The 23,444-nt window shown below is 44.9% G+C and overlaps 1 protein-coding gene across 7 annotated transcripts in view; it reads left to right on the forward strand.

Annotated features, from left to right (window-relative positions):
• The first annotated feature begins 6,575 nt into the window (after window positions 1–6,575).
• LOC135272768 (mitogen-activated protein kinase kinase kinase kinase 4-like) overlaps window positions 6,576–23,444 on the forward strand; it is a 94,025-nt gene continuing 77,156 nt past the window's right edge. For all 7 annotated transcript variants that reach the window (XR_010340730.1, XR_010340731.1, XR_010340732.1 and 4 more), the window contains exons 1-2: window positions 6,576–6,689; window positions 6,983–7,048. Coding sequence is in view for 1 of the 7 variants with exons in the window: in XM_064371366.1 (XP_064227436.1) it covers window positions 6,633–6,689; window positions 6,983–7,048 (123 nt within the window). In the remaining 6 variants the exon portion in view is untranslated. The remainder of the gene's footprint in view (window positions 6,690–6,982; window positions 7,049–23,444) is intronic.

Consider the following 23,444-nt stretch of genomic DNA (forward strand, 5'->3'; position numbering starts at 1 on the left):
TGAAATTTCAAAATGAGCTTATAAGTGGCCATATCCAGATCATTCCATCTTTAATTCTTCTTGCTATCTACTGACATCCAGCTTCCTCTGCATTTTCTCCTTTCTATATAACTAAAGAGCTAAGCTGTGATGCTAAAGATAATGCTTGTATAACAACTCTCCACAAGTACTATTTCAAATCTCAATAAATATATTCTTACAAGCCAGGCAGCTAATAGTGATAAGTTCTAATCCAATAAAAGATGCAATGCTGTGAGAATAAGTGGCCCTTCCTTTTGTGACTCAGAGGTGCATTTCCAGGAGTCGTAGACTTTGTGCCCATCTGGACATTTTTTTTTTTTTAATTTGACACAGAGTTTTGCTTTTGTTGCCCAGGCTGGAGTACAATGGCACGATATCGGCTCACTGTAATCTCAGCTCATTGCAACCTTGGCCTCCTGGGTTCAAGCAATTCTCCTGCTTCAGCCTCCTGAGTAACTGGGATTACAAGCACCCGCCACCACACCTGGCTAATTTTTGTATTTTGAGTAGAGACGGGGTTTCATCATGTTGGCCAGGCTGGTCTCAAACTCCTGACCTCAGGAGATCTGTTCACCTCAGCCTCCCAAAGTGCTGGGGTTTCAGGCGTGAGCCACTGCGCCTGGCCCAGACACACTTTCTCATCCAGCTTTACCACCTCCCTACTCCTCGACTCCCAAATAACCTCCTGGAGCTGTCTGTAGCCAAGAATTAGGACAAATACAGGTGACCCATGTCAGTCCCGATGGTCTCTTCACCCAGTTTTGACTACCTTTTCTAACTAGTTGGCCACAGAATACAGAATGAAGATATGGAAAAGAAGATGAAGATGATAATTTAAAAGAGCAAGAGCAAGAAAGACCTCAAAGTCTAATTCATAAATATGGCATTTACAGTTCATAGTTTATTGTTGGTATGTCGCCACTTAATCTTTTGTTATAGGACATATTTTAGAAGGCTTTGAGATTGCAATCACTATAATGAACTGAAAACTAAATCAATAGGATGGGCGAGCCTTCAGTATTACTAATGGAGGCTTGTGGTTCATTCATTTTTAAAGGGATCAACTTGATTATGATTGAACCTCCTCTTCAGTGAGGGCTCTTATGCATGCGGTCAGGATCTGATGCATGATGTTATAACTCATGATTCTATTTCAACTGTAACATATTAAATGTCTGAGGATAAGAGAGGACCACTGGCCTGGTCAATACTGAGATTTAGCTGCACAGGCTGAGAACACAAATATTTGATCAAGTGTAAATAAAAGTCCATTATCTCCTTAGCTAGCAGGTCTAACTCAGCCTTTCCTTGGCAGAGTTCCTGATTCCCTTCACCCAAGCACCTAACAAAACCAGATAAACCTGACAATTACTATCATCCCCATCCAGCTTTGCCCAACTACTTCCTACAATCCCATCTAGATTTCGAAAGCTAGGGCTATCTCTGACCCAATTTTTGAGGCCCTTTGAGGATTTCACTGGTAAAGAACTTTATATCATTTAACTTGATTTAGGCAATCCTGATATATAAAAATATAAATTTATAAAAAGGATAAATTAAGAAACAGCAATTTTCCTTAAAAAATGTTTCAGATAGGTCTTCTATAAATAGCAAGTTCCTCTGCATTTAAAATACTATTCAGGGCTGGTGCAGTGGCTCATACTTGTAATCCCAGCACATGGAAAGGCTGAAGTAGGTAGATCGCTTGAGAGGAGTTCATGACCAGCCTGGGCAACACAGCAAAACCCTGTCTCTACAAAAAAATATACAAAAATCAGTTGGGCGTGGAGCTGCACACCTGTAGTTCCAACTGCTCTGGAGGCTGAGGTGGGAGGATTGCCTGATCCCAGGAGGTCAAGGCTACGGTGAGCCACAATTGTGCCACTGCACTCCAGCCTGGGTGATAGAGACCCTGTCTCAACAAACAAAACAACAAAAAACCCAAACAACAACAAAAACAACAACAACAAAAAACAAGTTAAAATACTATTCCTTTTTTTTTTTTTTTTTGAGATGGGGTTTTGCTTTGTTGCCTAAGCTGGAATGCAGTGGTGAAGACATAGGTCATTGCTATCTTGAATTTCTGGGCTCAAAGGATCCTCCTGCCTCAGCCTCCTGAGTAGCTGGGACTACAGGTGTGCACCACCATGTCCAGCTAATTAAAAAAAATTTTTCTGTGTCTGGCAGGTCTCACCACCTTGCCCAGGTTGTCTGGAACACCTGGGCTCAAGTGATCCTCCAGACTCAGCTTCCCAAAGTGTTGGGATTACAGGCATGAACCACTGTGCCCGGCCATCTTGCTGTATTTCTCAAGGTTCTTTGAACTGAGTCCTCTGCCCAGTGGGGCCAATCTGCTTACTCTTTCAACTTCTCATTCTTCGTCCAAGCAAGCTATATTGTTTTCCTCCCCATGTAAAATGTCAAATTGGTATTTATTTTCCAGTGTATCGTCTTGATTGTCCTTTTGGGTGGATTTGTGTCCTCAACAGATTATTAAGGATGAAAGCAGTGGCAAGACTACCTCCTGGCATCATGTACTACACACAGCTTATTATGAACTGAGCACTTGTGTCCCCTCCCCCAATCTCTCCATTCATTTGTTGAGGCTTGAATCCCTAGTGTGGCTGTGTTTGGAGACAGAGGCTCTAAGGAAGTAATTAAGGTTAAGCAAGGTCTTAAGGGTGGGGCCCTGATGTGTAGGATTAGTGCCTCATAAGAGACACTAGAAAGCTCATTCTCTCTCCTCAAGCAAGTGCTGAAGAAAGGCCATGTGTAAACATCGTTAGGAAGGAGGCTGTCTGCAACCTAGAAAGAGAACCCTTAACAGAAATCGAGCTGGCCAGAACTTTGATCTTGGACTTCTAGCCTCCAGAACTGCAAAAAAATAAGTTTCTGTTATTTAAGCCAACTAGGCTGTAGTATTTTTTAATGGCAGCCCAAGCTAATACATGGGTGTTGATTGAAAACATGACCCCTACGCTGGGCGCTAGAGTGGAGTTTCAAGCTAGGCATGTGTACGTTGCTCCTGCATGTAAAGGTAATTAACTTTGGTTTTGGATTCAAAACAAAATCTTCCTTTATTGCTACCATTTAGTAATTGCCATCCTTTACTCTGTTGTGACAACATCGTCCCAAGTGTGGACATCCTCCCAGGCTCTGAACCACAAACAAGTCTCTTACCTTCTTGTCTACACTGCCTTCTGGCATCCTATCAGATGCCAAGCCTTAGATAATCTACTGTCTCAAGACCTCTTATATTAACATCTCCTGTCATCTCATTACTTATTACCCTGGCATCGGCTCTTGCCTCTTGCTTGTTCTTCCCATCTCCAGTCTTCATCTGATATGCAGAAGAGGAAAGGGAAGCTCAGAAGAAGCACATGTAAGGTTGCACAACTGACAAATCACAAGGATTCAAACTCAGTTCAATTTTGCCCCAAATCCAGCATACTTTCCACTAGACCTGTTTAGTGCTGTTTCCATCTTGCTAAAATCTATACTGTTCTGCTTTGTGCTATGGCTATTTATGAAGCTGTCTTATGCCAATTATCAATGTGTAAGCTCTTCGAGGGTAGACTCTCTTGATCTTTTGATATCCCAGGCAATAGTTAAGCCAGTGCCTTGCACTGTGTAGGCATTTCCAGAATAGGTACTGACTTGAAAGTAGGAGATAACGGTCACAATGGTGATAGAGACAATAGAAGCTTAGGAGAAAGACCGATTTAAAGAAAACCTGAAGGAGAAGGAAGAGATGATTTTGAGTTGGGCTTGAGGTGATGAAGGAATTTGGATAGATGGAGAGGAAGGGGTGGTGTGAGGTGGGCTTCAGAGTCATGGGTTTGGAGTTGAACCTGTAGAAGGAGGCTGCTTTGGGGAGGCCCTGGCATTTCTGCATCAGGTCTAGTTGTGCATAGCGAGCAAGTTACTTAACTTCTTTAAATGCTGGTTTTCTAATGTGTAAAGTGGGAAAAATAAGAGTGTCATTTGGAAATTAAGAGCAGAATGAGATAATACATATGAAGGACTTAGCACATTGTCTATTATTAATTATATTATTCATAATAAACACTATTAAAATGTTATCAATAGGCCAGGCACAGTGGCTCACGCCTGTAATCCCTTTAGGAGGTTGAGGTGGGCGGATCACCTGAGGTCAGGAGTTTGAGACCAGCCTGGCCAACATGGTGAAACCTTGTCTCTACCCAAAATAAAAAATTAGCTGGGTGTGTTGGTGGGTGCCTGTAGTCCCAGCTACTTGGGAGGCTAAGGCAGGAGAATTACCAGAATCCAGGAGGGAGAGGTTGCAGTGAGCTGAGAGCACACTACTGCACTCCAGCTTGGGTGACAGAGCAATATACTATCTCAGAACAAACAAACAAACAAACAAACAAACAAACAAAACAAAAAAAGAAAGAAAGGAAACAATGTTATCAATAGTAAGACAGGCTGAAAAGTTCAGATGTGTTTCTGTCTAGTTCTTTGAGTAAATTATTTTATTTACACTCATAGATAATGCCATTGCTGCTGACTGAAAAAAACCAAAATTATCTAAAAGCACCAGTACATTCATAAGAACACTAGGTTACTATAATTTTCCTTATAAATGATGCCAGGAGCCCTTCAATATATTTTACCCTTCCCAGGGATTCTCGTAGTCAAAAATTTCAGAAACCAAACTGTTGAAGCAGGAGAGTGCTATGCATACTTTGGGTAGAGCTGACTAACTTGGCAGAATCAGAGATTAGGATTTTGGGAATAGCTAACCTGGCGAAAATCCCTGCTCCACTTCCAGGCTGTGCTTTTAAGGAACTTGAGCATATTCCTTATCTTTCAGTACTTTGCTTTCCTTACCTAAAAAAGGATAACATTCCTTCAAGGCTGTAGTGTAAAGGACTCATCACAACGCATTTGTGTGGGGGAGACACAGTAAGTGCATAAGAATTGGTAGATGATAATGGTGATGTCTGTGAAAATCTAATCATGAATAGCCGGAGGCCACTGTTCTCCACGAGTGATCCACGTAACAGCGACTTTAGCTACACTGGGAACTTACACATGCACATTCTCAGGCCCATCGGAAACGTCCTGAAACGGGAACTCTGGAGGCAGGGCCCGGCAATCGGCACTTTGTCTGAAGTACTCACGTTTTGAGAACACCTGTCAGGTGACAGGGAGCCACTGAAAGTTTTCAGACGGTGGAGGAATGCAACATAAATGACTGTCGGTTCACTGGCATTAAAGTGCTTAACTACCGACTGGCTTCCGATGTTGCCGGAAGAAACCTGTTTGTTGATCCTTAGTAATCTCCAGGTTACAAAACGCAGATTGGTACTAAGGGCCCCAAACACAGTGCCCACCTACCGAGCGCAGCCCGGAGCGCAGCGCCAGGCAGTTACAAGGAGCTGTTTTGGATTTGACCGGGCAGCCCAGCGATGCTCAGCGAATCCCCCAACTACAACCACAATCGTACTGCACATTTAGTCTGCAAAAGCAGAGAAAGGAAAAGAAAACCGTGCAGGGAAGACGGAAACGAGGGACTTAAGGGTCTCCATCTCTGGGGAGGTGGTGGTGGGGTGGGGGATGGGGTGAGAGGCCCCTCCTCCGCGCGGCGACACCCGGTTCGCGTTTCTCCTGAGCCGGGGCGCGGCCAGAGGGACACACCCTCGACCTGGGAGACGCGAGGGTCGGTGGCCTCTTAGTGTCGGTCCAGCTCAGTTTCATGTCATTTGTTGTTAGCGCGAGGTAGGGGCGTTTCCCCACCCCAGCTCCTCCCCGGGGAAACCCCAGCCCGTTTCCTCCCCCTCCTGCCGTTTTCAGGAGCGCCGTGCGGGGTCGGGCGCTGAGGCCGCACCCTGGGCGCCCGGCGTCTAGTTGGGGCTGCTGCCCGCCTCGGCCCAGCCATTGTTCGGGCCCCACCCCTGATGAATATTCACGCCGCGCGGGCGCCTCGACCCGCGCCCTCCCCGGCAAGGCTCGGGGTGTGAGTGCTTTTCCGCCCGTTTTTCCTGCCTGAGGAGGAAAGGGGGAGCTGTTTTCTCTCTCAGAATATATTTTTGGTGTTCTGTTTCTCCTCCTCCCGCGCGGCCGCCGCCGCCCCCTCCCTCCCCACCTCGCTCCCCGCCCCCGCCCCCGCCCCCGCCCCCGCCGCCGCCGCCCCCTCCCCCTCCCCCTCCCCCTCCCCCTCCGCCTCCGCCTCCCGGGTTATCTTTGTCTCGCTGCCTCGCGCTCACTCGTTCAACTCTCGGCGCCGCCGCGGCCCCACGCTCCAGGCCCGTCCTCGAGGCGCGCGGCGCGGGACGCGGGCGCCGGGGCCTGAGGCGGCAGGCGACGCCGGGGGCCTGACGGCCGGACCCGCGCCATGGTGTGAACGCCGCCGCCGCCGCCACCGCCCGCGCACGCTCCCGCCCGCCGCGCGGCCCGGCCGGCCGAGAGCCCCGAGCGGCCCGAGAGCGCGGCCGAGCACGCTGCCGCCGCCCCCGACCCCGCGAGGAGAGTCCCGGGCCGGCCGGCTGCCGCGCGAGGAGCGCCGTCGGCGGCCTGGCCTGCGGCGGGGATATCCACAGCGACAGGGATATTTATTGTTATTTGTTTTTTGGTGGCAAAAAGGGAAAATGGCGAACGACTCCCCTGCAAAAAGTCTGGTGGACATCGACCTCTCCTCCCTGCGGGTGAGTGGGCCCGCGGGCGGGCGCGCGGGGAGCGGGAAGCGGGCAGCCGGGGCGTGGGCAGAGCCGCGGGCGCGGCGGCCCCTTTGTCTGCTTGTGCCGGCTGGTGCAGGGCGGGAGCGACCCTCCGCCGCCCCCACGCCCCGGGCCCACCGCACGACCCCCGAGCGCCGGGGGACGGTGCCGGGCGAAGCCCATCTCTTTTGTCACCGCCCTTTCTCTCCAACTGCCCTGCTTGATTTATTCATTTTTTTTTGCCTCTTTTAAATGATAACCCCTCCCTCCTTCCTCTCCAGGATCCTGCTGGGATTTTTGAGCTGGTGGAAGTGGTTGGAAATGGCACCTATGGACAAGTCTATAAGGTCGGTGTGGGCGCCTTCTTTGTTTCCCGTGGCATGTGGAAACTTCTTGTTGGGAGACAGGGAGAGGGTGATAAACACGCTGCTGACCGGAGGCCACGCCGCTTGGCCAAAGTTGGGAAAGGGGTTTCGCCTTGCAGTCCCTCTGTTTTTGCACACCGAGTTTATATTCAGACTGGCCTTAAAAAACCTCATTTCCTGGCTTTGAGATAAGGAAATAAGCTACACTCTTAGGTATGCAGTTTCCTTCAACAAAATGGAAAAAAAAAAAAGACAATCTGAATTTTTTCTTTTTATTCCCTAAATCTGGCCTTTTGAGTTTGTGTGTGAATTAAAATCCCGTGGAGGCGGGCCTTGCCTCTGATGATCCTAAACCACTGCTTTGGCCTTTGTGAAAATTGTCATCATGTTTCAGCCTCCACTCAGTGCTTGCCAGTTGCTCAAGGTGGGGAGTTTGGCATTACCTGGGAATACTTTATAACTGTGGCTGTCATCCTTTCTATTGATGGATACATATTTTGGGGAAGCAGGGAGGAGTGTGTGTTTGGGCAACAGGAGCAGGAAGAATTACAGTGTGGGGATTATAAAATCTGAATTCCAGGAATAACCTGTTTGACAGCTGTGTAATTGAAACAGAAATGATGGGGAGCGGAGTATAGAGGATGTCCTGGTTTCACACCCACCCAGGTCTTTCTCTTTTAAAAAAATTTAACACCCACCCGCCACCCCCAACGACAAATGAAACTAGCAAATCTGGAGACTGAGTCTGCGCTGAGTAGCTGACACCTGATGTGACTAACTGTTCATTTTATCCAGTGCACATTCTAGAGATTATGAAAGACCTGTACGGGATGGAGGCGCAGGCCATGAAAATTCAGAACAGAATGTTAAATTCTTCCTGTCTTGATTTGTTTCTCATTACTGAACGTTTTCTAAAAGTTATCTGCACTGGGGGAGTGTTCTGTTAGAGTCGGTACAAGGTTGGGGAAGCAGGGCTTTGTGGTTCACCATGAAGAATTGTCATTGTCTCATTAAAAATGGGTGGAGTGGGGGGTTGGAAGCTGAGTGTAGACGTTTTCTTAGACCAGATTAAGTGTGGATCTTATTGTCTCTTCTCCTTTATGAGTAGAGTTTATCTGTCACTTGAACGCCTCTCCTCAGCCCAAACTTCTTTAGTCTGGGCGATGTACTGACTGGACTGTGGTCCGAACTTCGGTCAGTATTCTTAGGTGATCTCAAGTGAATTAGCATGTGTTTTGTTGGTTAACTGTTGGGGCCGAGGCCAGATTTTTGAATTTGAAAGAGAGCCCTGTTAACTCAGCTTGCCGGGCTCAACTGAATTTGGAAGGCTTTGGAAAATTTTGGAAATGATTGTGTTGCAACTCACTGAGTGGTTGGTACTGGCTAAAAGACCTCCTCCGTCCGCTGTTTGTTTAAGCACCAGTTTTTTTCTAACCCAGTTTTTCTGGCCAAATCTGAGTGGTGAGTGTAGTCTTCCAAATGAATTAGCCAGAGCTTGTTTTTGACCTGGTTACACAGTAGTTGGATTGTTTGTGTCTTTTTTGGTCAGCATGGATGTTAAGGGCAGAGAAGTAAGCTAGAAGGCAACATAGTCTTTAAACTAAAGGAAAGAAGGAAACCCCAGTTTGTATTTGTTGGTTTTAAGAGGTGGGAGCTGTTTATGCTAAGGGTTTGGGCAGGTTCATTGTTATTTCCCCTCATTGCCTTTTTAGATCCATCGCCCCCACCCTCCCAAGCTTTTGAAGTAGATTTGCTGAGCACTACGTTTGGGAAGTATTTGGGATACCGGCATGACACAGCTGTCTGCTATAAAGTCTCTACATAGGTTGAGAATTTCTCTAATGATGCAAACCTAAGGAATTAAGAAATCTGTGCAAAAGTTGCCTACAGTACAGAACAAAATAGTGCCTGAGATCTTGCTCATAAGCAATTTCATTTTTATATTATTATGGAAAATTTCAAACATAATGACTAGAGAGCTAAGTTTAAGTTATCAGCACATGACTAAACTTGTCTCATCTGTATTCTTCTCCTCCTCCTTTATCTTAATGTAAACCCCAAATGCCATTTCAGCCATAAATACTTGAGAATGTTTCTTTTTTACACAATCACATTATCACACTTAGAAAAATGTCATATATCCAGTGTTAACATTTTCCTGATTGTCTCATACATCAAGAAAAATGTTTTTACTATACTTTTTTTTTTTTTTTTTAACTATAACCAGAAGTTTTTTAATGTTTATCAGCAGGTACTGGGAGCTTCAGTCTTAGAGGTGGTGAAAATAGCAGAACACCTCTTTTTTTTTCTTTTTAAGTATTTGATTTCTAGAACCACTTGCCATTATGCATAGGGGTTAATTTAGGATTTTTGTCAGTATGATTTGCTTGTGGTAGCTTTGGGATTAGATTATTAACACTCCAGAGTTTGTTTATTGCTGCTAAACAACCTTTAGGATGAATAGCATTAAAGTTTGAAAGATACTTGTTACTGATTTGTTATTTATAAAAATGTCTTTATTTTTAAGCATAATTTCAGGTTAAATCTGTAAGCAGAATTTGTAGTCCTAATTTATTTTAGTGTCACGTTTTCTATTTTTCATTAGTGCAGAGGTTGCTTATTTTGAGGCATCTACATTTACATGAAGTGAATGAGTTGAAAAGAGAGTTTTCTGAGATTTGATAGGTTCTATGAAATAGCCATTTTTGGAGTAAACAACTTCCCTGTGAAACTGTGCTAATGGTACACCCCTCATTTACTGAAGAAAGGCAGGGGTGGGGTGTGTGTGTGGCAGTAGGGCTAAGAGTGACCTTTGGGAATGGTAGGAAGGTTAGAGAATAGAGGGAATTTCAAGGAGATATTATTTGGACTTGAGGAGGGACATCTTTAAGCATTGAGGAGCCACTGAAAGATTTAGTTAGAATTGGGGATCCTTGAGAGTAGGTGACTTGATCCAGTTTTTTTGGGGGAAAACTTTGAATTTTCTGTATCTCTGACAACAGTGGTAAATGGTCTGGTATAGTTGAACAGTATATAACTTCATCTTAACAGAGCGAGGTGAAAAACTGTGTATTCTGTTTAGAGAAATTTATTTTCACCCTTAGGTTTTTGAGAGAAGAATACTCAATGAACTTAAAAAAATTTGTAAATTTTTCTTCACAAGGTTACATTCAGAATACCGTATGTTTATAAAAGAAGTGTCTGTGGTATGATCAGTGGTGACAATGATAGTGTGAAAAACTAAAACCAGACGTAAATCAAGTTTGTTTCCTTGTTATTTTGGATTTTATTATTTTATTTTATTTTGAGATGAAGTCTCTCTCTGTTGCCCAGGCTGGAGTGTAGTGGCACCATCTCCACTCACTGTAACCTCCGTCTCCTGGGTTCAAGTGATTCTCCTGCCTCAGCCTCCTGAGTAGCTGGGATTACAGGCGTGTGCCATCACACCCAGCTAATTTTTGTATCCTTTGTAGAGACAGGGTTTCACCATGTTAGCCAGGCTGGTCTTGAACTCCAGGCCTCCAACTCCAGGCCTCAAGTGATTGCACCTTGGCCTCCTAAAGTGCTGGGACTATAGGCGTGAGCCACTGCACCCGGCCTTATTGTTATTTTAAGTATTTATTTGACAATTTTTGTGTTTTTCTTGGGGTAACTATTGTTATTTTGCTTTCTGTGAGCATATGATGGCTGGTATTCCAAATGTCTTGAATAAAAGATTGCTGACTGGGCACGATGGCTCACGTCTGTAATTCCAGCATTTTGGGAGGCCGAGGTGGGCGGATCACCTGAGGTCAGGAGTTCAAGACCAGCCTGGTCAACATGGTGAAACCCCGTCTCTACTACAAATACCAAAAAATTAGCCAGGCATAGTGGTGGGTTCCTGTAATCCCAGCTACTTAGGAGTCTGAGACAGGAGAATCACTTGAACCTGAGAGGTGGAGGTTGCAGTGAACCGAGATTGCGCCATTGCACTCCAGACTGGGCAACAAGAGCGAAACTCCGTCTCGGAAAAAAAAAAAAGATTGTCAGCCTGAGGACAATTCTGAGTTTTGGAAGGACTGTAAGGGGCCAGAGGGAAAATCCAGTAACAGTAACATGGAAGTCAGGGAGTTCAGAATTCAGCAGGTGAAATGTCTGAAATCAAGGTTCACTCAAAGGAGGGATCATTCATAGACTTTATGGAAGACTGACCCATTCTGATCTTGTCATCGGAGGAAGGGTATAATGTGGACCCTGGAGGTGAGGACGAATGTACCCTAGGCCCAAAGACCTTGATGGTAAGGGGAGCTAACACTAAGAGTTCGCTCATTTGACGTCCATTCAACACTGCGCTAATGGTAGCCCCCTCATTTATTGAAGAAAGGCAGGGGAGGGGTGGTGTGTGTGTGTGAGGCAGTAGGGCTAAGAGTGACCTTTGGGAATGGTAGGAAGGTTAGGGAGTAGTGGGAATTTCAAGGAGATATGATTTGGACTTGAGGAGAGACATCTTTAAGCATTGAGGAGCTACGGAAAGTTTTCATTGGAATTGGGGATCCCTGAAGTAGGGGGCTTGATCCAGATGTGTGTTGGGAACGAGCTGGTAAGATGGTTGGCCTTGGGCAGTGGTCCACTGACAGGAGGGGAAAGCCGAGGCAGGATAGTGGCAGTGGTGGTAGAGAGGAGGAGAGGGTGGGGTGGATACTTGGGCATTACTTTTTGCTAGGTTTAACTTGTTGAGTTCACTGTTCTCTGCAGGTTTTGGTATGTCCCTTTAAGTGGGTAAACTCTTTGCCCACGGTATTAGGAGGAGCATTGGGATTCCCAGCACTCTGGGAGGCCGAGGTGGGTGGATCACCTGAGGTCAGGAGTTGGAGACCAGCCTTGTCAACATGGCAAAACCCCGTCTCTACTAAAAAAATAAAAAAATTAGCCAGATGTGGTGGTGCACGCCTGTAATCCCAGCTACTTGGGAGGCTGAGGCAGGAGAATCGTTTGAACCTGGGAGACGGAGGTTGCAGTGAACAGAGATCGAAGCACTGTACTCCAGGGTGGGCAACAGAGTGAGACTGTCTCAAAAAAAAAAAGAGGTGAAAGTGCTAAAGTTACTTTCAGTTGCTCAGTGGTTAAGTGCCATATATATTGTCTGGCTTTTAAAAATCATTAGGGGCCAGGGCTCATGGCTATAATTCCAGCACTTTGGGAAGTTGAGGCAGGCGGATCACGAGGTCAGGAGTTTGAGACCAGCCTGACCAACATGGTGAAACCCCGTCTCTACTAAAAATACAGAAATTAGCCAGGTGTGGTGGTGTGCACCTGTAGTCCAGCTACTCGGGAGGCTAAGGCAGAAGAATCGCTTGAACTTGGGACGCAGAGGTTGCAGTGAGCTGAGATCGTGTCACTGCACTCCAGCCTGGGCAGCAGAGCGAGACTCCATCTCAAAAAAAAAAAAAAATCATTAGCATTTTGGAGCAAGTACTTAAACTTCTGTGAGGGGTTTTCTAAGTGTTATCTTTTAGGTGTAGCATCTCTTACTCTTCATTGGAGGTAAAGACATCCAGTGGGGCAAAATGAATTTTGTAAAACTAGATGTTGTCATTAGGAGGAGATCGTGTCAGCTGATCTGCCTCTGAGAGGCATGTTCAGGCTTGTTCTGAGACATAGATTTCCTTCATGCTGGAAGATTCTGTACTTGGGCAAGGTGGAAAGAAATCAGCCCTGTTGAACAAGTATTGGTGTGTTAGTCTCTTAGAGTTTCAACTCCAGACTTTTAAAAACTATTTTACTTAGAAACATCAAAAGCTCTACAGAAAATACAACGACCGAACAAAACTCTGCTGATGATGGATTTTTAACTCCTTACTGCTTGAAACTTTGATAAGTGTACATTCATTTGCTTAGCTGCAAACTTGTATTTTGCCTTTTTTAAACCAATATTTTATAAATATGTGTGTGTGTGTGTGTGTGTTTGTGTGTGTGTATTTTGAGACAGAGTCTTGCTCTGTTGCCCAGGCTAGAGTGCAGTGGTGCAAGCTCGGCTCACTGCAGCCTCCGCCTCCCGGGTTCAAGCGATTCTCCCGATGAGCTGGGACTACAGACGTGTACAATCACACCTGGCTAATTTTTGTATTTTTAGTAGAGATAGGGTTTCACCATACAGACCAGGCTTGTCTCGAACCCAGGTCAGGGTAAAGTTTTTAGACATGGAAAGATGACTAGGAAGAAAATGCAGGCCAAGGTAATCTTATATTTATTACTGGTGACCACTGTGGCAGCAGTGGTTCTTAGGTTTTATAATGTTATATCACCACTCACCAAACAGAATTTGTTCTTTTATTATGGAGCTGGTTCAGTAATAAGAGTTGGTGAGCATTATTCAGAAGAAAACATGACTCTTGAGTCATTAATAAAGTGATACATTGGGAAGTAGTTTTTTTCTGTAAGAATCTCTAAGGAAAAGTCACAATGGTAAGTTTTAGGACATCCCAGGTTTTAAAAACTGGAATCTTAGAAACTTTGATATCTAGGTGGCATTAGGTAGAACTAAATTGGGGAGACAAAGTGAAAAACGATTAACCATATTAACCAAACGCAAGTACTGTGGATGTGTGCTGGCTGACTCCTGAGAGTTAGATACTCAGTGGTAAATGAAGCAGATGATCCATCTACCCTAATGGAATTCAAGAAAAACGGGGATGGACACAAAATGCCAGATATGGAAAGTCAGTCATACATTCTGTGTTGTCTGCATCTCCCTGGGTCCCCTGCCCAGCACAATTGTGTTCAGACACAATGAATGCACTGACACATGGAAATGGCACCTGCTGCAATGTATTCTTTTTAAGTGGCTCAACCTCAGCAGGGCTTCTCTGTGCTTTAAATTATAGTAAAAACAAATGAGTAGAAAAGTGAAATGAGGCCAGGCACGGTGACTCATGCCTGTAATCTCAACACTTTGGGAGGCTGAGGCGGAAGGATCACGAGGTCAGGAGTTCGAGACCAGCCTGACCAATGTGGTGAAACCCCATCTCTACTAAAAATACAAAAATTAGCTAGGTGTGATGGCACGCACCTGTAATCCCAGCTACTCAGGAGGCTGAGGCAGGAGAATTGCTTGAACCCGGATGTGCAGGTTGCAGTGAGCTGAGATCGCGCCACTGCACTCCAGCTTGGGCAACAGAGTGAGACTGTCTCAAAAAAAAGAAGAGAAAAGTGAATGAAAAGGTAGACATGTAGAATATCAGTCTATTTTTTTTCTGTTAGAATCAAAAGACAGTTTTACCCAGTCAAATTGCTGTAAAAGTTTTTGTTTTTGTTTTCTTTTTTAAAAGCATAAGAAACTCAGGTGATCAAGTTTTTATACCCTTATTTTTAATTTTGGAAATGATCTCGATGTGGTCAGGAGACCACGCTTTGAGGAACACTGAACTGGCAGGATTGAATTAGTAAGCTCTGGGTGGTTGGTGCGTTAGTGAGCTGAAGAATTGAGGGCTGTTGTCTGTGCCCAGTAGTTGGTTCTCCCACCCTTGAACAGTGGGGAGCTAGAGCAGGTGCTGCTTACAGCTTTGTGCTTAAGTGCCAAAACATCTTTGACCCCTGTGCTTTGGAACTGTCTCAAATATGGCTAATTATGAACAAGTTATCCTATTAAATTTAAATAAAGGAAAGAAAAAACCCACTTTTACATTGTAACTTTAAAAAATCCTTTATATGATAAATAGGGTCTTAACTTACCAGTTATGAATGCAATTGTAATCACATAATACTAAAGTGCTCATATCAAAAGTCGGAGTTATTCAGTTCTCCCGAAGCATCTATTTTCAATTCTTTCAGCTGTTACATCTGAAATTTACTGCTATATTTCTAAATTATATACTTATGTGGTTATTTCTTGATTTATCAGTTTTATACATTTATTGACTTCCTCTAGCAGTAGTTATAGTTACTGAACTACTTTTTTCAATAGTATTTGAATATTGAACTCCTATACTTGCTACCTCCCTTAAATGGATGTATCATAATTTTGGGTTAAAATGATAGTTGCTTCTTTTTTTTTTTTTTTTGAGACGGAGTTTCACTCTTGTTACCCAGGCTGGAGTGCAATGGCGCGATCTCAGCTCACTGCAACCTCCGCCTCCTGGGTTCAGGCAATTCTCCTGCCTCAGCCTCCTGAGTAGCTGGGATTACAGGCACGCGCCACCATGCTCAGCTAATTTTTTGTATTTTTAGTAGAGACGGGGTTTCACCATGTTGACCAGGATGGTCTCGATCTCTTGACCTCGTGATCCACCCACCTCGGCCTCCCAAAGTGCTGGGATTACAGGCGTGAGCCACCGCGCCCGGCCGATAGTTGTTTCTTTTATCATGACAATGTAAATACCATTTATATGTGAGCCAAGCAGTCTTACACGATTACATTTCCTTTTTTAAACAGCCCCCTGCCCCCACATTGCTTTTACTTTTTCATTTGCTTAGTTTTCTGTCATTGCTTAGTTTTCTATCATTAGTACATATCATTGCCTTCCCTCTCAGATACCCTAAAGGTATAACAAATGTCTAGCAAAGTTTAATCTTTATTACATTTTCCAAATGCTTAATTTAACACCACATATCAGATAATTTATTGTTGCAGATAACCTATTGATTTCCATTTTTTCTCCCTGGAGTTTCCTCATAGCTGGGCAGGTATGGTTGCCCCGGGACCTGGCATGTAGCTGTAGTCCTGGAGTGTCTGTTTCCTGGATTTCACAGTCTTTCTTTTTGGTTTACTATCTTATTTTCCTGAAGCACGTCCTCTAGTGGTTTTTAAAAGAAAGAGTATATGGGTATTAAGGTTTTAAGTCCTTGTATGGCTGAAAATCCCTTTGTCCCATCACTGCCTCATCTCTTGTCTGGAACATACTGCTTTTGGTTTTTTTAGGGACTAAATCTCTGGTTTCCTGTGGGTGTGGAGTGATGCGAGACAATTGCCAGACTGTGTAAGGCAAAGGGTACCTGGGGCTTTCAACCACTAAATATGCAAACTTTGATCAGTTCTGATTTTGTCCTTGCACCTCACTTGGTATTGGTTTATTCCAAATGATGATCTTCTTATGGTTTTGTAGGTCCAACTGTCTCGCTTCTTTTTGGTATCCTTAGTAGGCACTTAGGGTGTCATTGTTTCCTCTTACTAAGTCAGTTACTACTCCATCTCCCTCCCTCCCTCCCTCCCTCCCTCCCTTCCTTCCTTCCTTCCGTCCTTCCTTCCCTTTCTCTTTCTTTCTCTTTCTTTTTCTTTCCCTCCCTCTCTCCCTCCCTCCCTCTCTCTTTCTTTTTTCTTTCCCTTTCCATTCCTTTCATTTTCCCTTTCCCCTTTCCTTCCCTTTCCCTTTCCTTTCTGTTGACAGAGTCTTACTGTCACCTGGACTGAAATGCAGTGGCACGATCGCAGCTCACTGCAACCTCTGCCTCCTGGGTTCAAGTGATTCTTATGCCTCAGCCTCCCGAGTAGCTGGGACTACAGGTGCACACCACCATGTCCGGCGAATTTTTGTATTTCGGGGTTTCACTATGTTGGCCAGGCTGTTCTCGAACTCCTGACCTCAAGTGATCTGCCTGCCTTGGCATCCCAAAGTGTTGGGATTACAGGCGTGAGCCACTTCCTCTCAATCAATCATCTTTTGAGACAGGGTTTTGCTGTGTCTCCCAGGCTGGAGTACAGTGGTGTGATCACAGCTCACTGCAGCCTTGAGCTCCTGGGCTCAAGCAAACTTCCCACATCAGCCTCTTGAGTAGCTGGGACTACAAGTGTGCACCACCATGCCCAGCTAATTTTTTAAATTTTTCGTAGAGATGTATTTGACATCTTCCCCAGGTTGCTGGGCTCAAGTGGTCTGCCCACCTTGGCCTCTCACCATCCACTTTTTAGCTCTTAAAATCTGAGAGAAATGATCTCTACTACCTCTTTCCCTCTTTACTCTTTATTCTGTTTACTTTAAAACCATTTTTATGGGAAGTAATCCTTAATAATTCATGTGATCGGTTTACCACGTTTAACCAAAAGTTATGTATTTGATTTTGAACTTAGGGTTTTGCTCAGGTGTTTCTTTTCATCCAGAACAATAACAATACCAACAAAACATTAACAGTAACAACAAAAAATGAAAACAAGGGTGGGCAGTGTGTAACCTCTCTGACCTTACTGCATGATGTCTGTCAGAGATACTTAATTTGGGAAGTGCAAGCCGAGGGAGATGAGGATGAGGAGGAAGGAAAGTGAGGCAAGATGCCAAGCAGTGCCATGATATGTATTAATTACCATGTTGGCTGCTGCTCTGAACAAGCCTTTGAGAGATAAAGGAGTTTGTTCAGCAGTATTTTTTTTAAAGCAGCTTTATTGAGGTATATTTTCTGTATTATGAAATTAATCCAATTCAAGCTTACATTTCAGTGATATTTAGTAAATTTACTGAGTGGTGCAACCATCACCACAGATCAATATTGGAACACTTTGATCATGCCAATAAGATTCCTTATTCTGATTTACATTTACATAATCTTCATTCTAACCCAGAGTCCTAGGCAACCACTAATCTGTCAGTATTAATTTGCCTTTTTTGAACATTTCATATAAATGGAATCCTACAATGTGTGGTCTTCTGTGTTTAATGTTTTTGAGGTTCGACCATGTCACAGTGTGGTGCTTTGTTCCTTTTTATTGCTGAATTTTTGGTTGTGGTTGTACCACATTTGTTACCTGTTCACCAGTTGATTGACATTGATGGAACTGCATCTGAAGTTGTCCACAGAAGGGAGAAAGGTGGGGGAATTTATCTGTTTGGGTCTTCTCCTTTCTTGTTAGTATAACCAAATACTTGGTTCTGATGACCCTGGGTGACCGTCTGGATGAGGGAAAAGCAGTTGGAAGTTTTGCGTCCCTGAATCCTTTATCTTCTCCACTCTTATTAGTTATGAGTGTGAGTTTATTTCTTTCTTTCTTTCTTCATATGAGCTGTGGCTTTGTTGTGTGTTTATTTATTTTTTGAGATGCAGCCTCACTCTGTTGCCCAGACTGGAGTACAGTGGCACAATTTCGGCTCACTGCAACCTCTACCTCCTGGGTTCAAGTAATTATCCTGCCTCAGCCTCCCAGGTAGCAGAGATTACAGGTGTGAGCCACCACGCCCGGCTAATTTTTACATTTTTAATAGAGATAGGGTTTCACCGTGTTGGCAAGGTCTTAAGTCATTTTAAAAAATATGAATATAATTTGTTAGCACTGTAAAGACAGACTATTCACTATAGGCTTGAGCACTTTGGGTGGCTGAGGCAGGTGGATCATTTGAGGTCAGGAGTTTGAGACCAGCCTGACCAGCATGGTGAAACCCCGTGTCTACTAAAAAAAAAAGAAAAAAAAAATTAGCTGGGCATGGTGGCGCACTCCTGTAATCTCAGCTACTCAGAAGACTGAGGCACTAGAATCGCTTGAACTTGAGAGGTGGAGGTTGCAGTGAGCCAAGACTCACTCGCACTCCAGCCTAGGTGACAGAGCAAGACTTCATCTCAAAAACAACACTGTATATAAGTACCACATTTTCTTTATGCTTTCAGCTGTTGATGGAAACCTAGGTTGCTTCTAAACTTGACTATTATGAACAGTGCTGCAACAATCTGGGAATGCGGCTGGGCATGGTGGCTCACGCCTGTAATCCCAGTACTTTGGGAGGCCGAGGCAGGTGGATCACGAGGTCAGGAGTTCAAGACGAGCCTAGCCTAGATGGTGAAACCCTGTCTCTACTAAAAATACAAAAATTAGCTGGGCGTGGCAGCGCACGCCTGTCCAGGCTGAGGCAGAGAATTGCTTGAACCCTGGAGGTGGAGGTTGCAGTGAGCCGAGATTGTGCCACTGCACTCCAGCCTGGGTGACAGCGAGACTCCATCTCAAAACAACAACAACAACAAAAAACGCCAACCAAACAAAAAAACATGGGAGTGTAGATATCTCTTTCATATACTGATTTCCTTTCTTTAGGAAACAGTGGGATTGCTGGATAATATGGTAGCTCTACTTTTAGTTATATGGGGACGATCCAAACTGTTCTCCATAGTGGTTGTACTAATTTATATTCCCACCAACAGAGTATGAGGGTTCCCTTTTCTCCACATCTTTGCCAGCATTTGTTATTGCCCGACTTTTGGATAAAAGCCATTTTAACTGTGGTGAGATGATATCCCATTGTAGTTTTGATTTGTATTTCTCTGATGACCAATAATGTTGAGCACCTTTGATATGCCCGTTTGCCATATATGTCTTCTCTTGAGAAATGTCTATTTAGATCTTTTGCCCATTTTAAACTGGATTATTAGATTTTTTCCTGTAGAGTTGAGCTCCTTATATATTTTGATTATTAACCCCTTGTCAGATGAGTAGTTTGAATATATTTTCTTCCATTCTGTGGGTTGTCTTTTTTTTTTTTTCTTGAGACGGAGTCTCGCTCTGTCACCTAGGCTGGAGTGCAATGGCGTGCTCTCGGTTCACCGCAACCTCTGCCTCCCGGATTCAAGCAATTCTCAGGAGAATTCTCAGCCTCCCAAGTAGCTGGGATTACAGGTGTGCATCACCACACCTGGCTAATTTTTGTATTTTTAAATAGAGATGGGGTTTCACCATGTTGCCCAGGCTGGTCTTGAACTCCTGACCTTGTGATCCACCTGCCCTGGTGCCACACACTTAATATCCATCGCCACATACAGTCTCCAGATTTTTTCTGTATAAATTGTGTGTGTGTAGAAAGAGACCATCAACTGAAAAGTGACACAATTTATAAATTTAGAAAAGAGGACTTTATTTCTTCTGCAAGGTGGCCATTATGACAGGCTGGGAAGTGTGGCCTCCAGCCAAGGCCAGAAGCAGGCACTTCCAGGGAGAGAAGGAGAGGACAGGAATTTGAGCCAATGGGTTGGCCACATATACATATTCAACAGGATATCAGAGGAGCGATATCATTTTATGAGAATACTCATAAAAGAGGTCCTAACATATGCATATTAAATAAACATGCATGTTCATTTTTCGGGGGAGACTTGACATTTAAATGCATTATAATTGGGTCCTACACATCAAAAAGTGAAGCAGAGACATAAAATTACTCAGCTTCTGTAAAGGCACACAGCCTCTGTAAAACTGGCCAGAACTAGTCCATGGAAGATGGTCTCTTATCAGGAGAAAGTTACTGAAATCAGTCCCTTGTCCAGTGAAAGCTGTCATTAAGGTTGGTGGGGCAGGAGGGCAGTTGCTCAGTATCTGTGAACTGGGTGAGTTGTAGTTATTTTAATCTTGCTTCTCTCAAGGCCAGTGCTTGCTTGGCTGCCAGAGAAAAAATAAAAACCATGTGGTAGTTAGAACTTGGCTTATTCATTAAGTGTAGGGTGCATGACTTAACCCTTGCCTAGCATGGCCCTGGGTCCTGTTTATAATTTGGGGTCTTATTGCCACAAACTGTGTATTCTGTCAGTCTCATGATCTCTATTTTAACATTTATGCTGTTCAGTTGTTGAGTCTAAACTGTAAGAAGGAATGAGGTACAGGGAGGTATGTCTTACCTCCTTTCTGTCATGGCCAGGAACTCAATTTTAAGATTTATTTGAGGTTTTGTTGGTCGAGAGGGGGTCTGTTAAGTTAGTTGTGGGGCTTAGGATTTTATTTTTAGTTCTCAAGGGAGAGAAGAGAATTTAATCGATTGGCCCCTGTGACTGTGGGACTAACATGGCTATGATCTGTCGGGCAGACTCCAGGCTGGCACACAGGCCAAATGCTATGCTGTAGTAAATGCATCTTGTGTACTTGTAACATGTGCATAACAAGGTCACGAAATACTTTCACGGTGACACCTAGATTAGTGTTTTATTGAATAACCAATGATATAACCTAGCTCATTTGATGGAAAGACTAACCATCACAACCATACCAAGGTTGTCACTGATCAGAGGCCCAACCCAAGGAGGGGAATGTGTGCAGATGCAGTGGTGGGGAGGAAAGATGATGCAGAGGCCCCTGAGGGGATACAGTGCTCACTAAGTGGTAAGCATAGACTCAACGTAGGCTGTAAGGTCTCCCCCTGTGCAAATGGGACCCCAACCACTTGAAAGTCAAGGGTCTGTTTGGGAGGCAAGGATAGCCACATCTGAAGGTAAAAAGGAAAATAAGCCACCAAATTGGTATCTTTCTGTGAAGTGGACATCGTGCTTAGCATTTCCATTTTCACAACCCAGAGGAATAAGTATTGTCATCTGCATTTTATAGCTGAGGAATCTGACTCAACAAAATTAAATTACTCACCCAAGCAATTAGCAATTAACCAAGTCTTTCTGACTCAGAAACCCAGCTGTTGCCTGTTTACACTCAGCCCCTGTATTGGAGTCAAGATCTGCCCTGTTCTCAATGCAGAAAGATCCAGGCAGGTCATGCTGGACTCCCAGCACTGAATCTGCCTCAAGGGGACATCAAGTTTGACTGAGTCGTGGGGCTCAGGAGCATCACTCTCAAAAACAGCAGCACAAGAAGAGGAGATGGCCCTAAACAGCATTTGCAGGCAGATCCCATGCTAATCGTAAGGGTCAGTACTCTCTGTCTGTCTTTCTCTCTGTCTCTCCTCTAGGGCTGACCCCACTTTTTACGCCACTGCATCCATGTCCATTACACACCATAACTGCCTTTCTTCTTCTGCCTGCTCATGGGAAAGTCCCCTTCTCTGTTTCCTTTTCTCCCTGCCCTATTACACCGTGCACTTTTCTTCTCCCTTCCTTAAAGAACCACCATCCCTCTAGGAAGAGGGAAAGGGGTGGCTCTGGCAGGAAAAGCCAGACCAACAGAGAGAGAGAGAGAGAGAGAAAGAGAGAGAGAGAGAGAGAAATGGCCACATATTTTCTCCCCCAATCCAAGGCACAGGGTCTTGGCTGGGTTGCAGGTTCCACGCTGCTCTCCTGCTGTGTTGGTGAGTTCTGGTCAACCTGCAACCTCCTCACGTTGCCACTGCAGTTCATCGAGTCTTCAGGGACTCCCCATGGCCTGGAGTACTTTGCCTTGCTTACATGGGAGAGGAGAATGGATTTATAGAGAACATCATCTAAATCCAACTTGGCCATTGTGTGGCCACACTTGCTAGATTGCCATAGTCTAAGTCTACCATGGTAGAAAGATGGAGGAGCTTGGAGCTGCACAAACCCAGGTCTGGAACTGGCTCCTTATCTTGGAAGCTGAATGACCCTGGCAGGACCCTTAGCCTTCCTGGGCCTCAGTTGCTTTAACTGTTTCATGGGAATGAGGATCTCTGCTGGGTGGTTGGGTACTGGGGGGCTGTGTGCAAGCAGCTTGTCAATACAAGCTGAAACAGAAATATTTCTCTATAGAGTATGAAGGTCAAATAAGAGAATATATTTAAATTAAACGGAAAATTAAAATGGCAAAAATGAAAGCTGTATTGAAAGTTCTAAGCTTCTCTATAAGGAGCTTTTTGACTGTGTAAGAATCCTGCACTCGTTCCCCATAAATATAAAAAATAATTGAAGGAAGCAGGAGGGAAAGTGATGCATGATGGATGAGGTCTCCACCTGCTGTTGCTGGCTTTGAGGATGGAAGGAGGCCACAGACCTTCTAGAAGCTGGAGCACCTAGAAGCTGGGAAAGGCAGGGACCCAATTCTTCCCTTGAACCTCTAGAAGGAACACAGCCCCAGCAGCACTTTTAGTCCAGTGAGATCCTCTTAGGACTTCTGGCCACCAGGACTATAAGATAGTAAATGGAAGCCACTGAGTCTGTAGCTATTTGTTGTAGCAGCAATAGACAACTAATGCAGATGTCCGAGAAATCATTGGTGATGAGACCGGGGAAGCGGGCTCAGGAGGTCTGGATCTGTGATGAGACCGGGGAAGCGGGCTCAGGAGGTCTGGATCTGTGATGAGACCGGGGAAGCGGGCTCAGGAGGTCTGGATCTGTGATGAGACCGGGGAAGCGGGCTCAGGAGGTCTGGATCTGTGATGAGACCGGGGAAGCGGGCTCAGGAGGTCTGGATCTGTGATGAGACCGGGGAAGCGGGCTCAGGAGGTCTGGATCTGTGATGAGACCGGGGAAGCGGGCTCAGGAGGTCTGGATCTGTGATGAGACCGGGGAAGCGGGCTCAGGAGGTCTGGATCTGTGATGAGACCGGGGAAGCGGGCTCAGGAGGTCTGGATCTGTGATGAGACCGGGGAAGCGGGCTCAGGAGGTCTGGATCTGTGATGAGACCGGGGAAGCGGGCTCAGGAGGTCTGGATCTGTGATGAGACCGGGGAAGCGGACTCAGGAGGTCTGGATCTGTGATGAGACCGGGGAAGCGGGCTCAGGAGGTCTGGATCTGTGATGAGACCGGGGAAGCGGGCTCAGGAGGT

This window comes from Aotus nancymaae, unplaced genomic scaffold (assembly GCF_030222135.1).
Source record: "Aotus nancymaae isolate 86718 unplaced genomic scaffold, 86718_ANA_hifiasm-v0.15.2.pri h1tg000131l, whole genome shotgun sequence".
Classification (NCBI taxonomy): Eukaryota; Metazoa; Chordata; class Mammalia; order Primates; family Aotidae; genus Aotus; species Aotus nancymaae.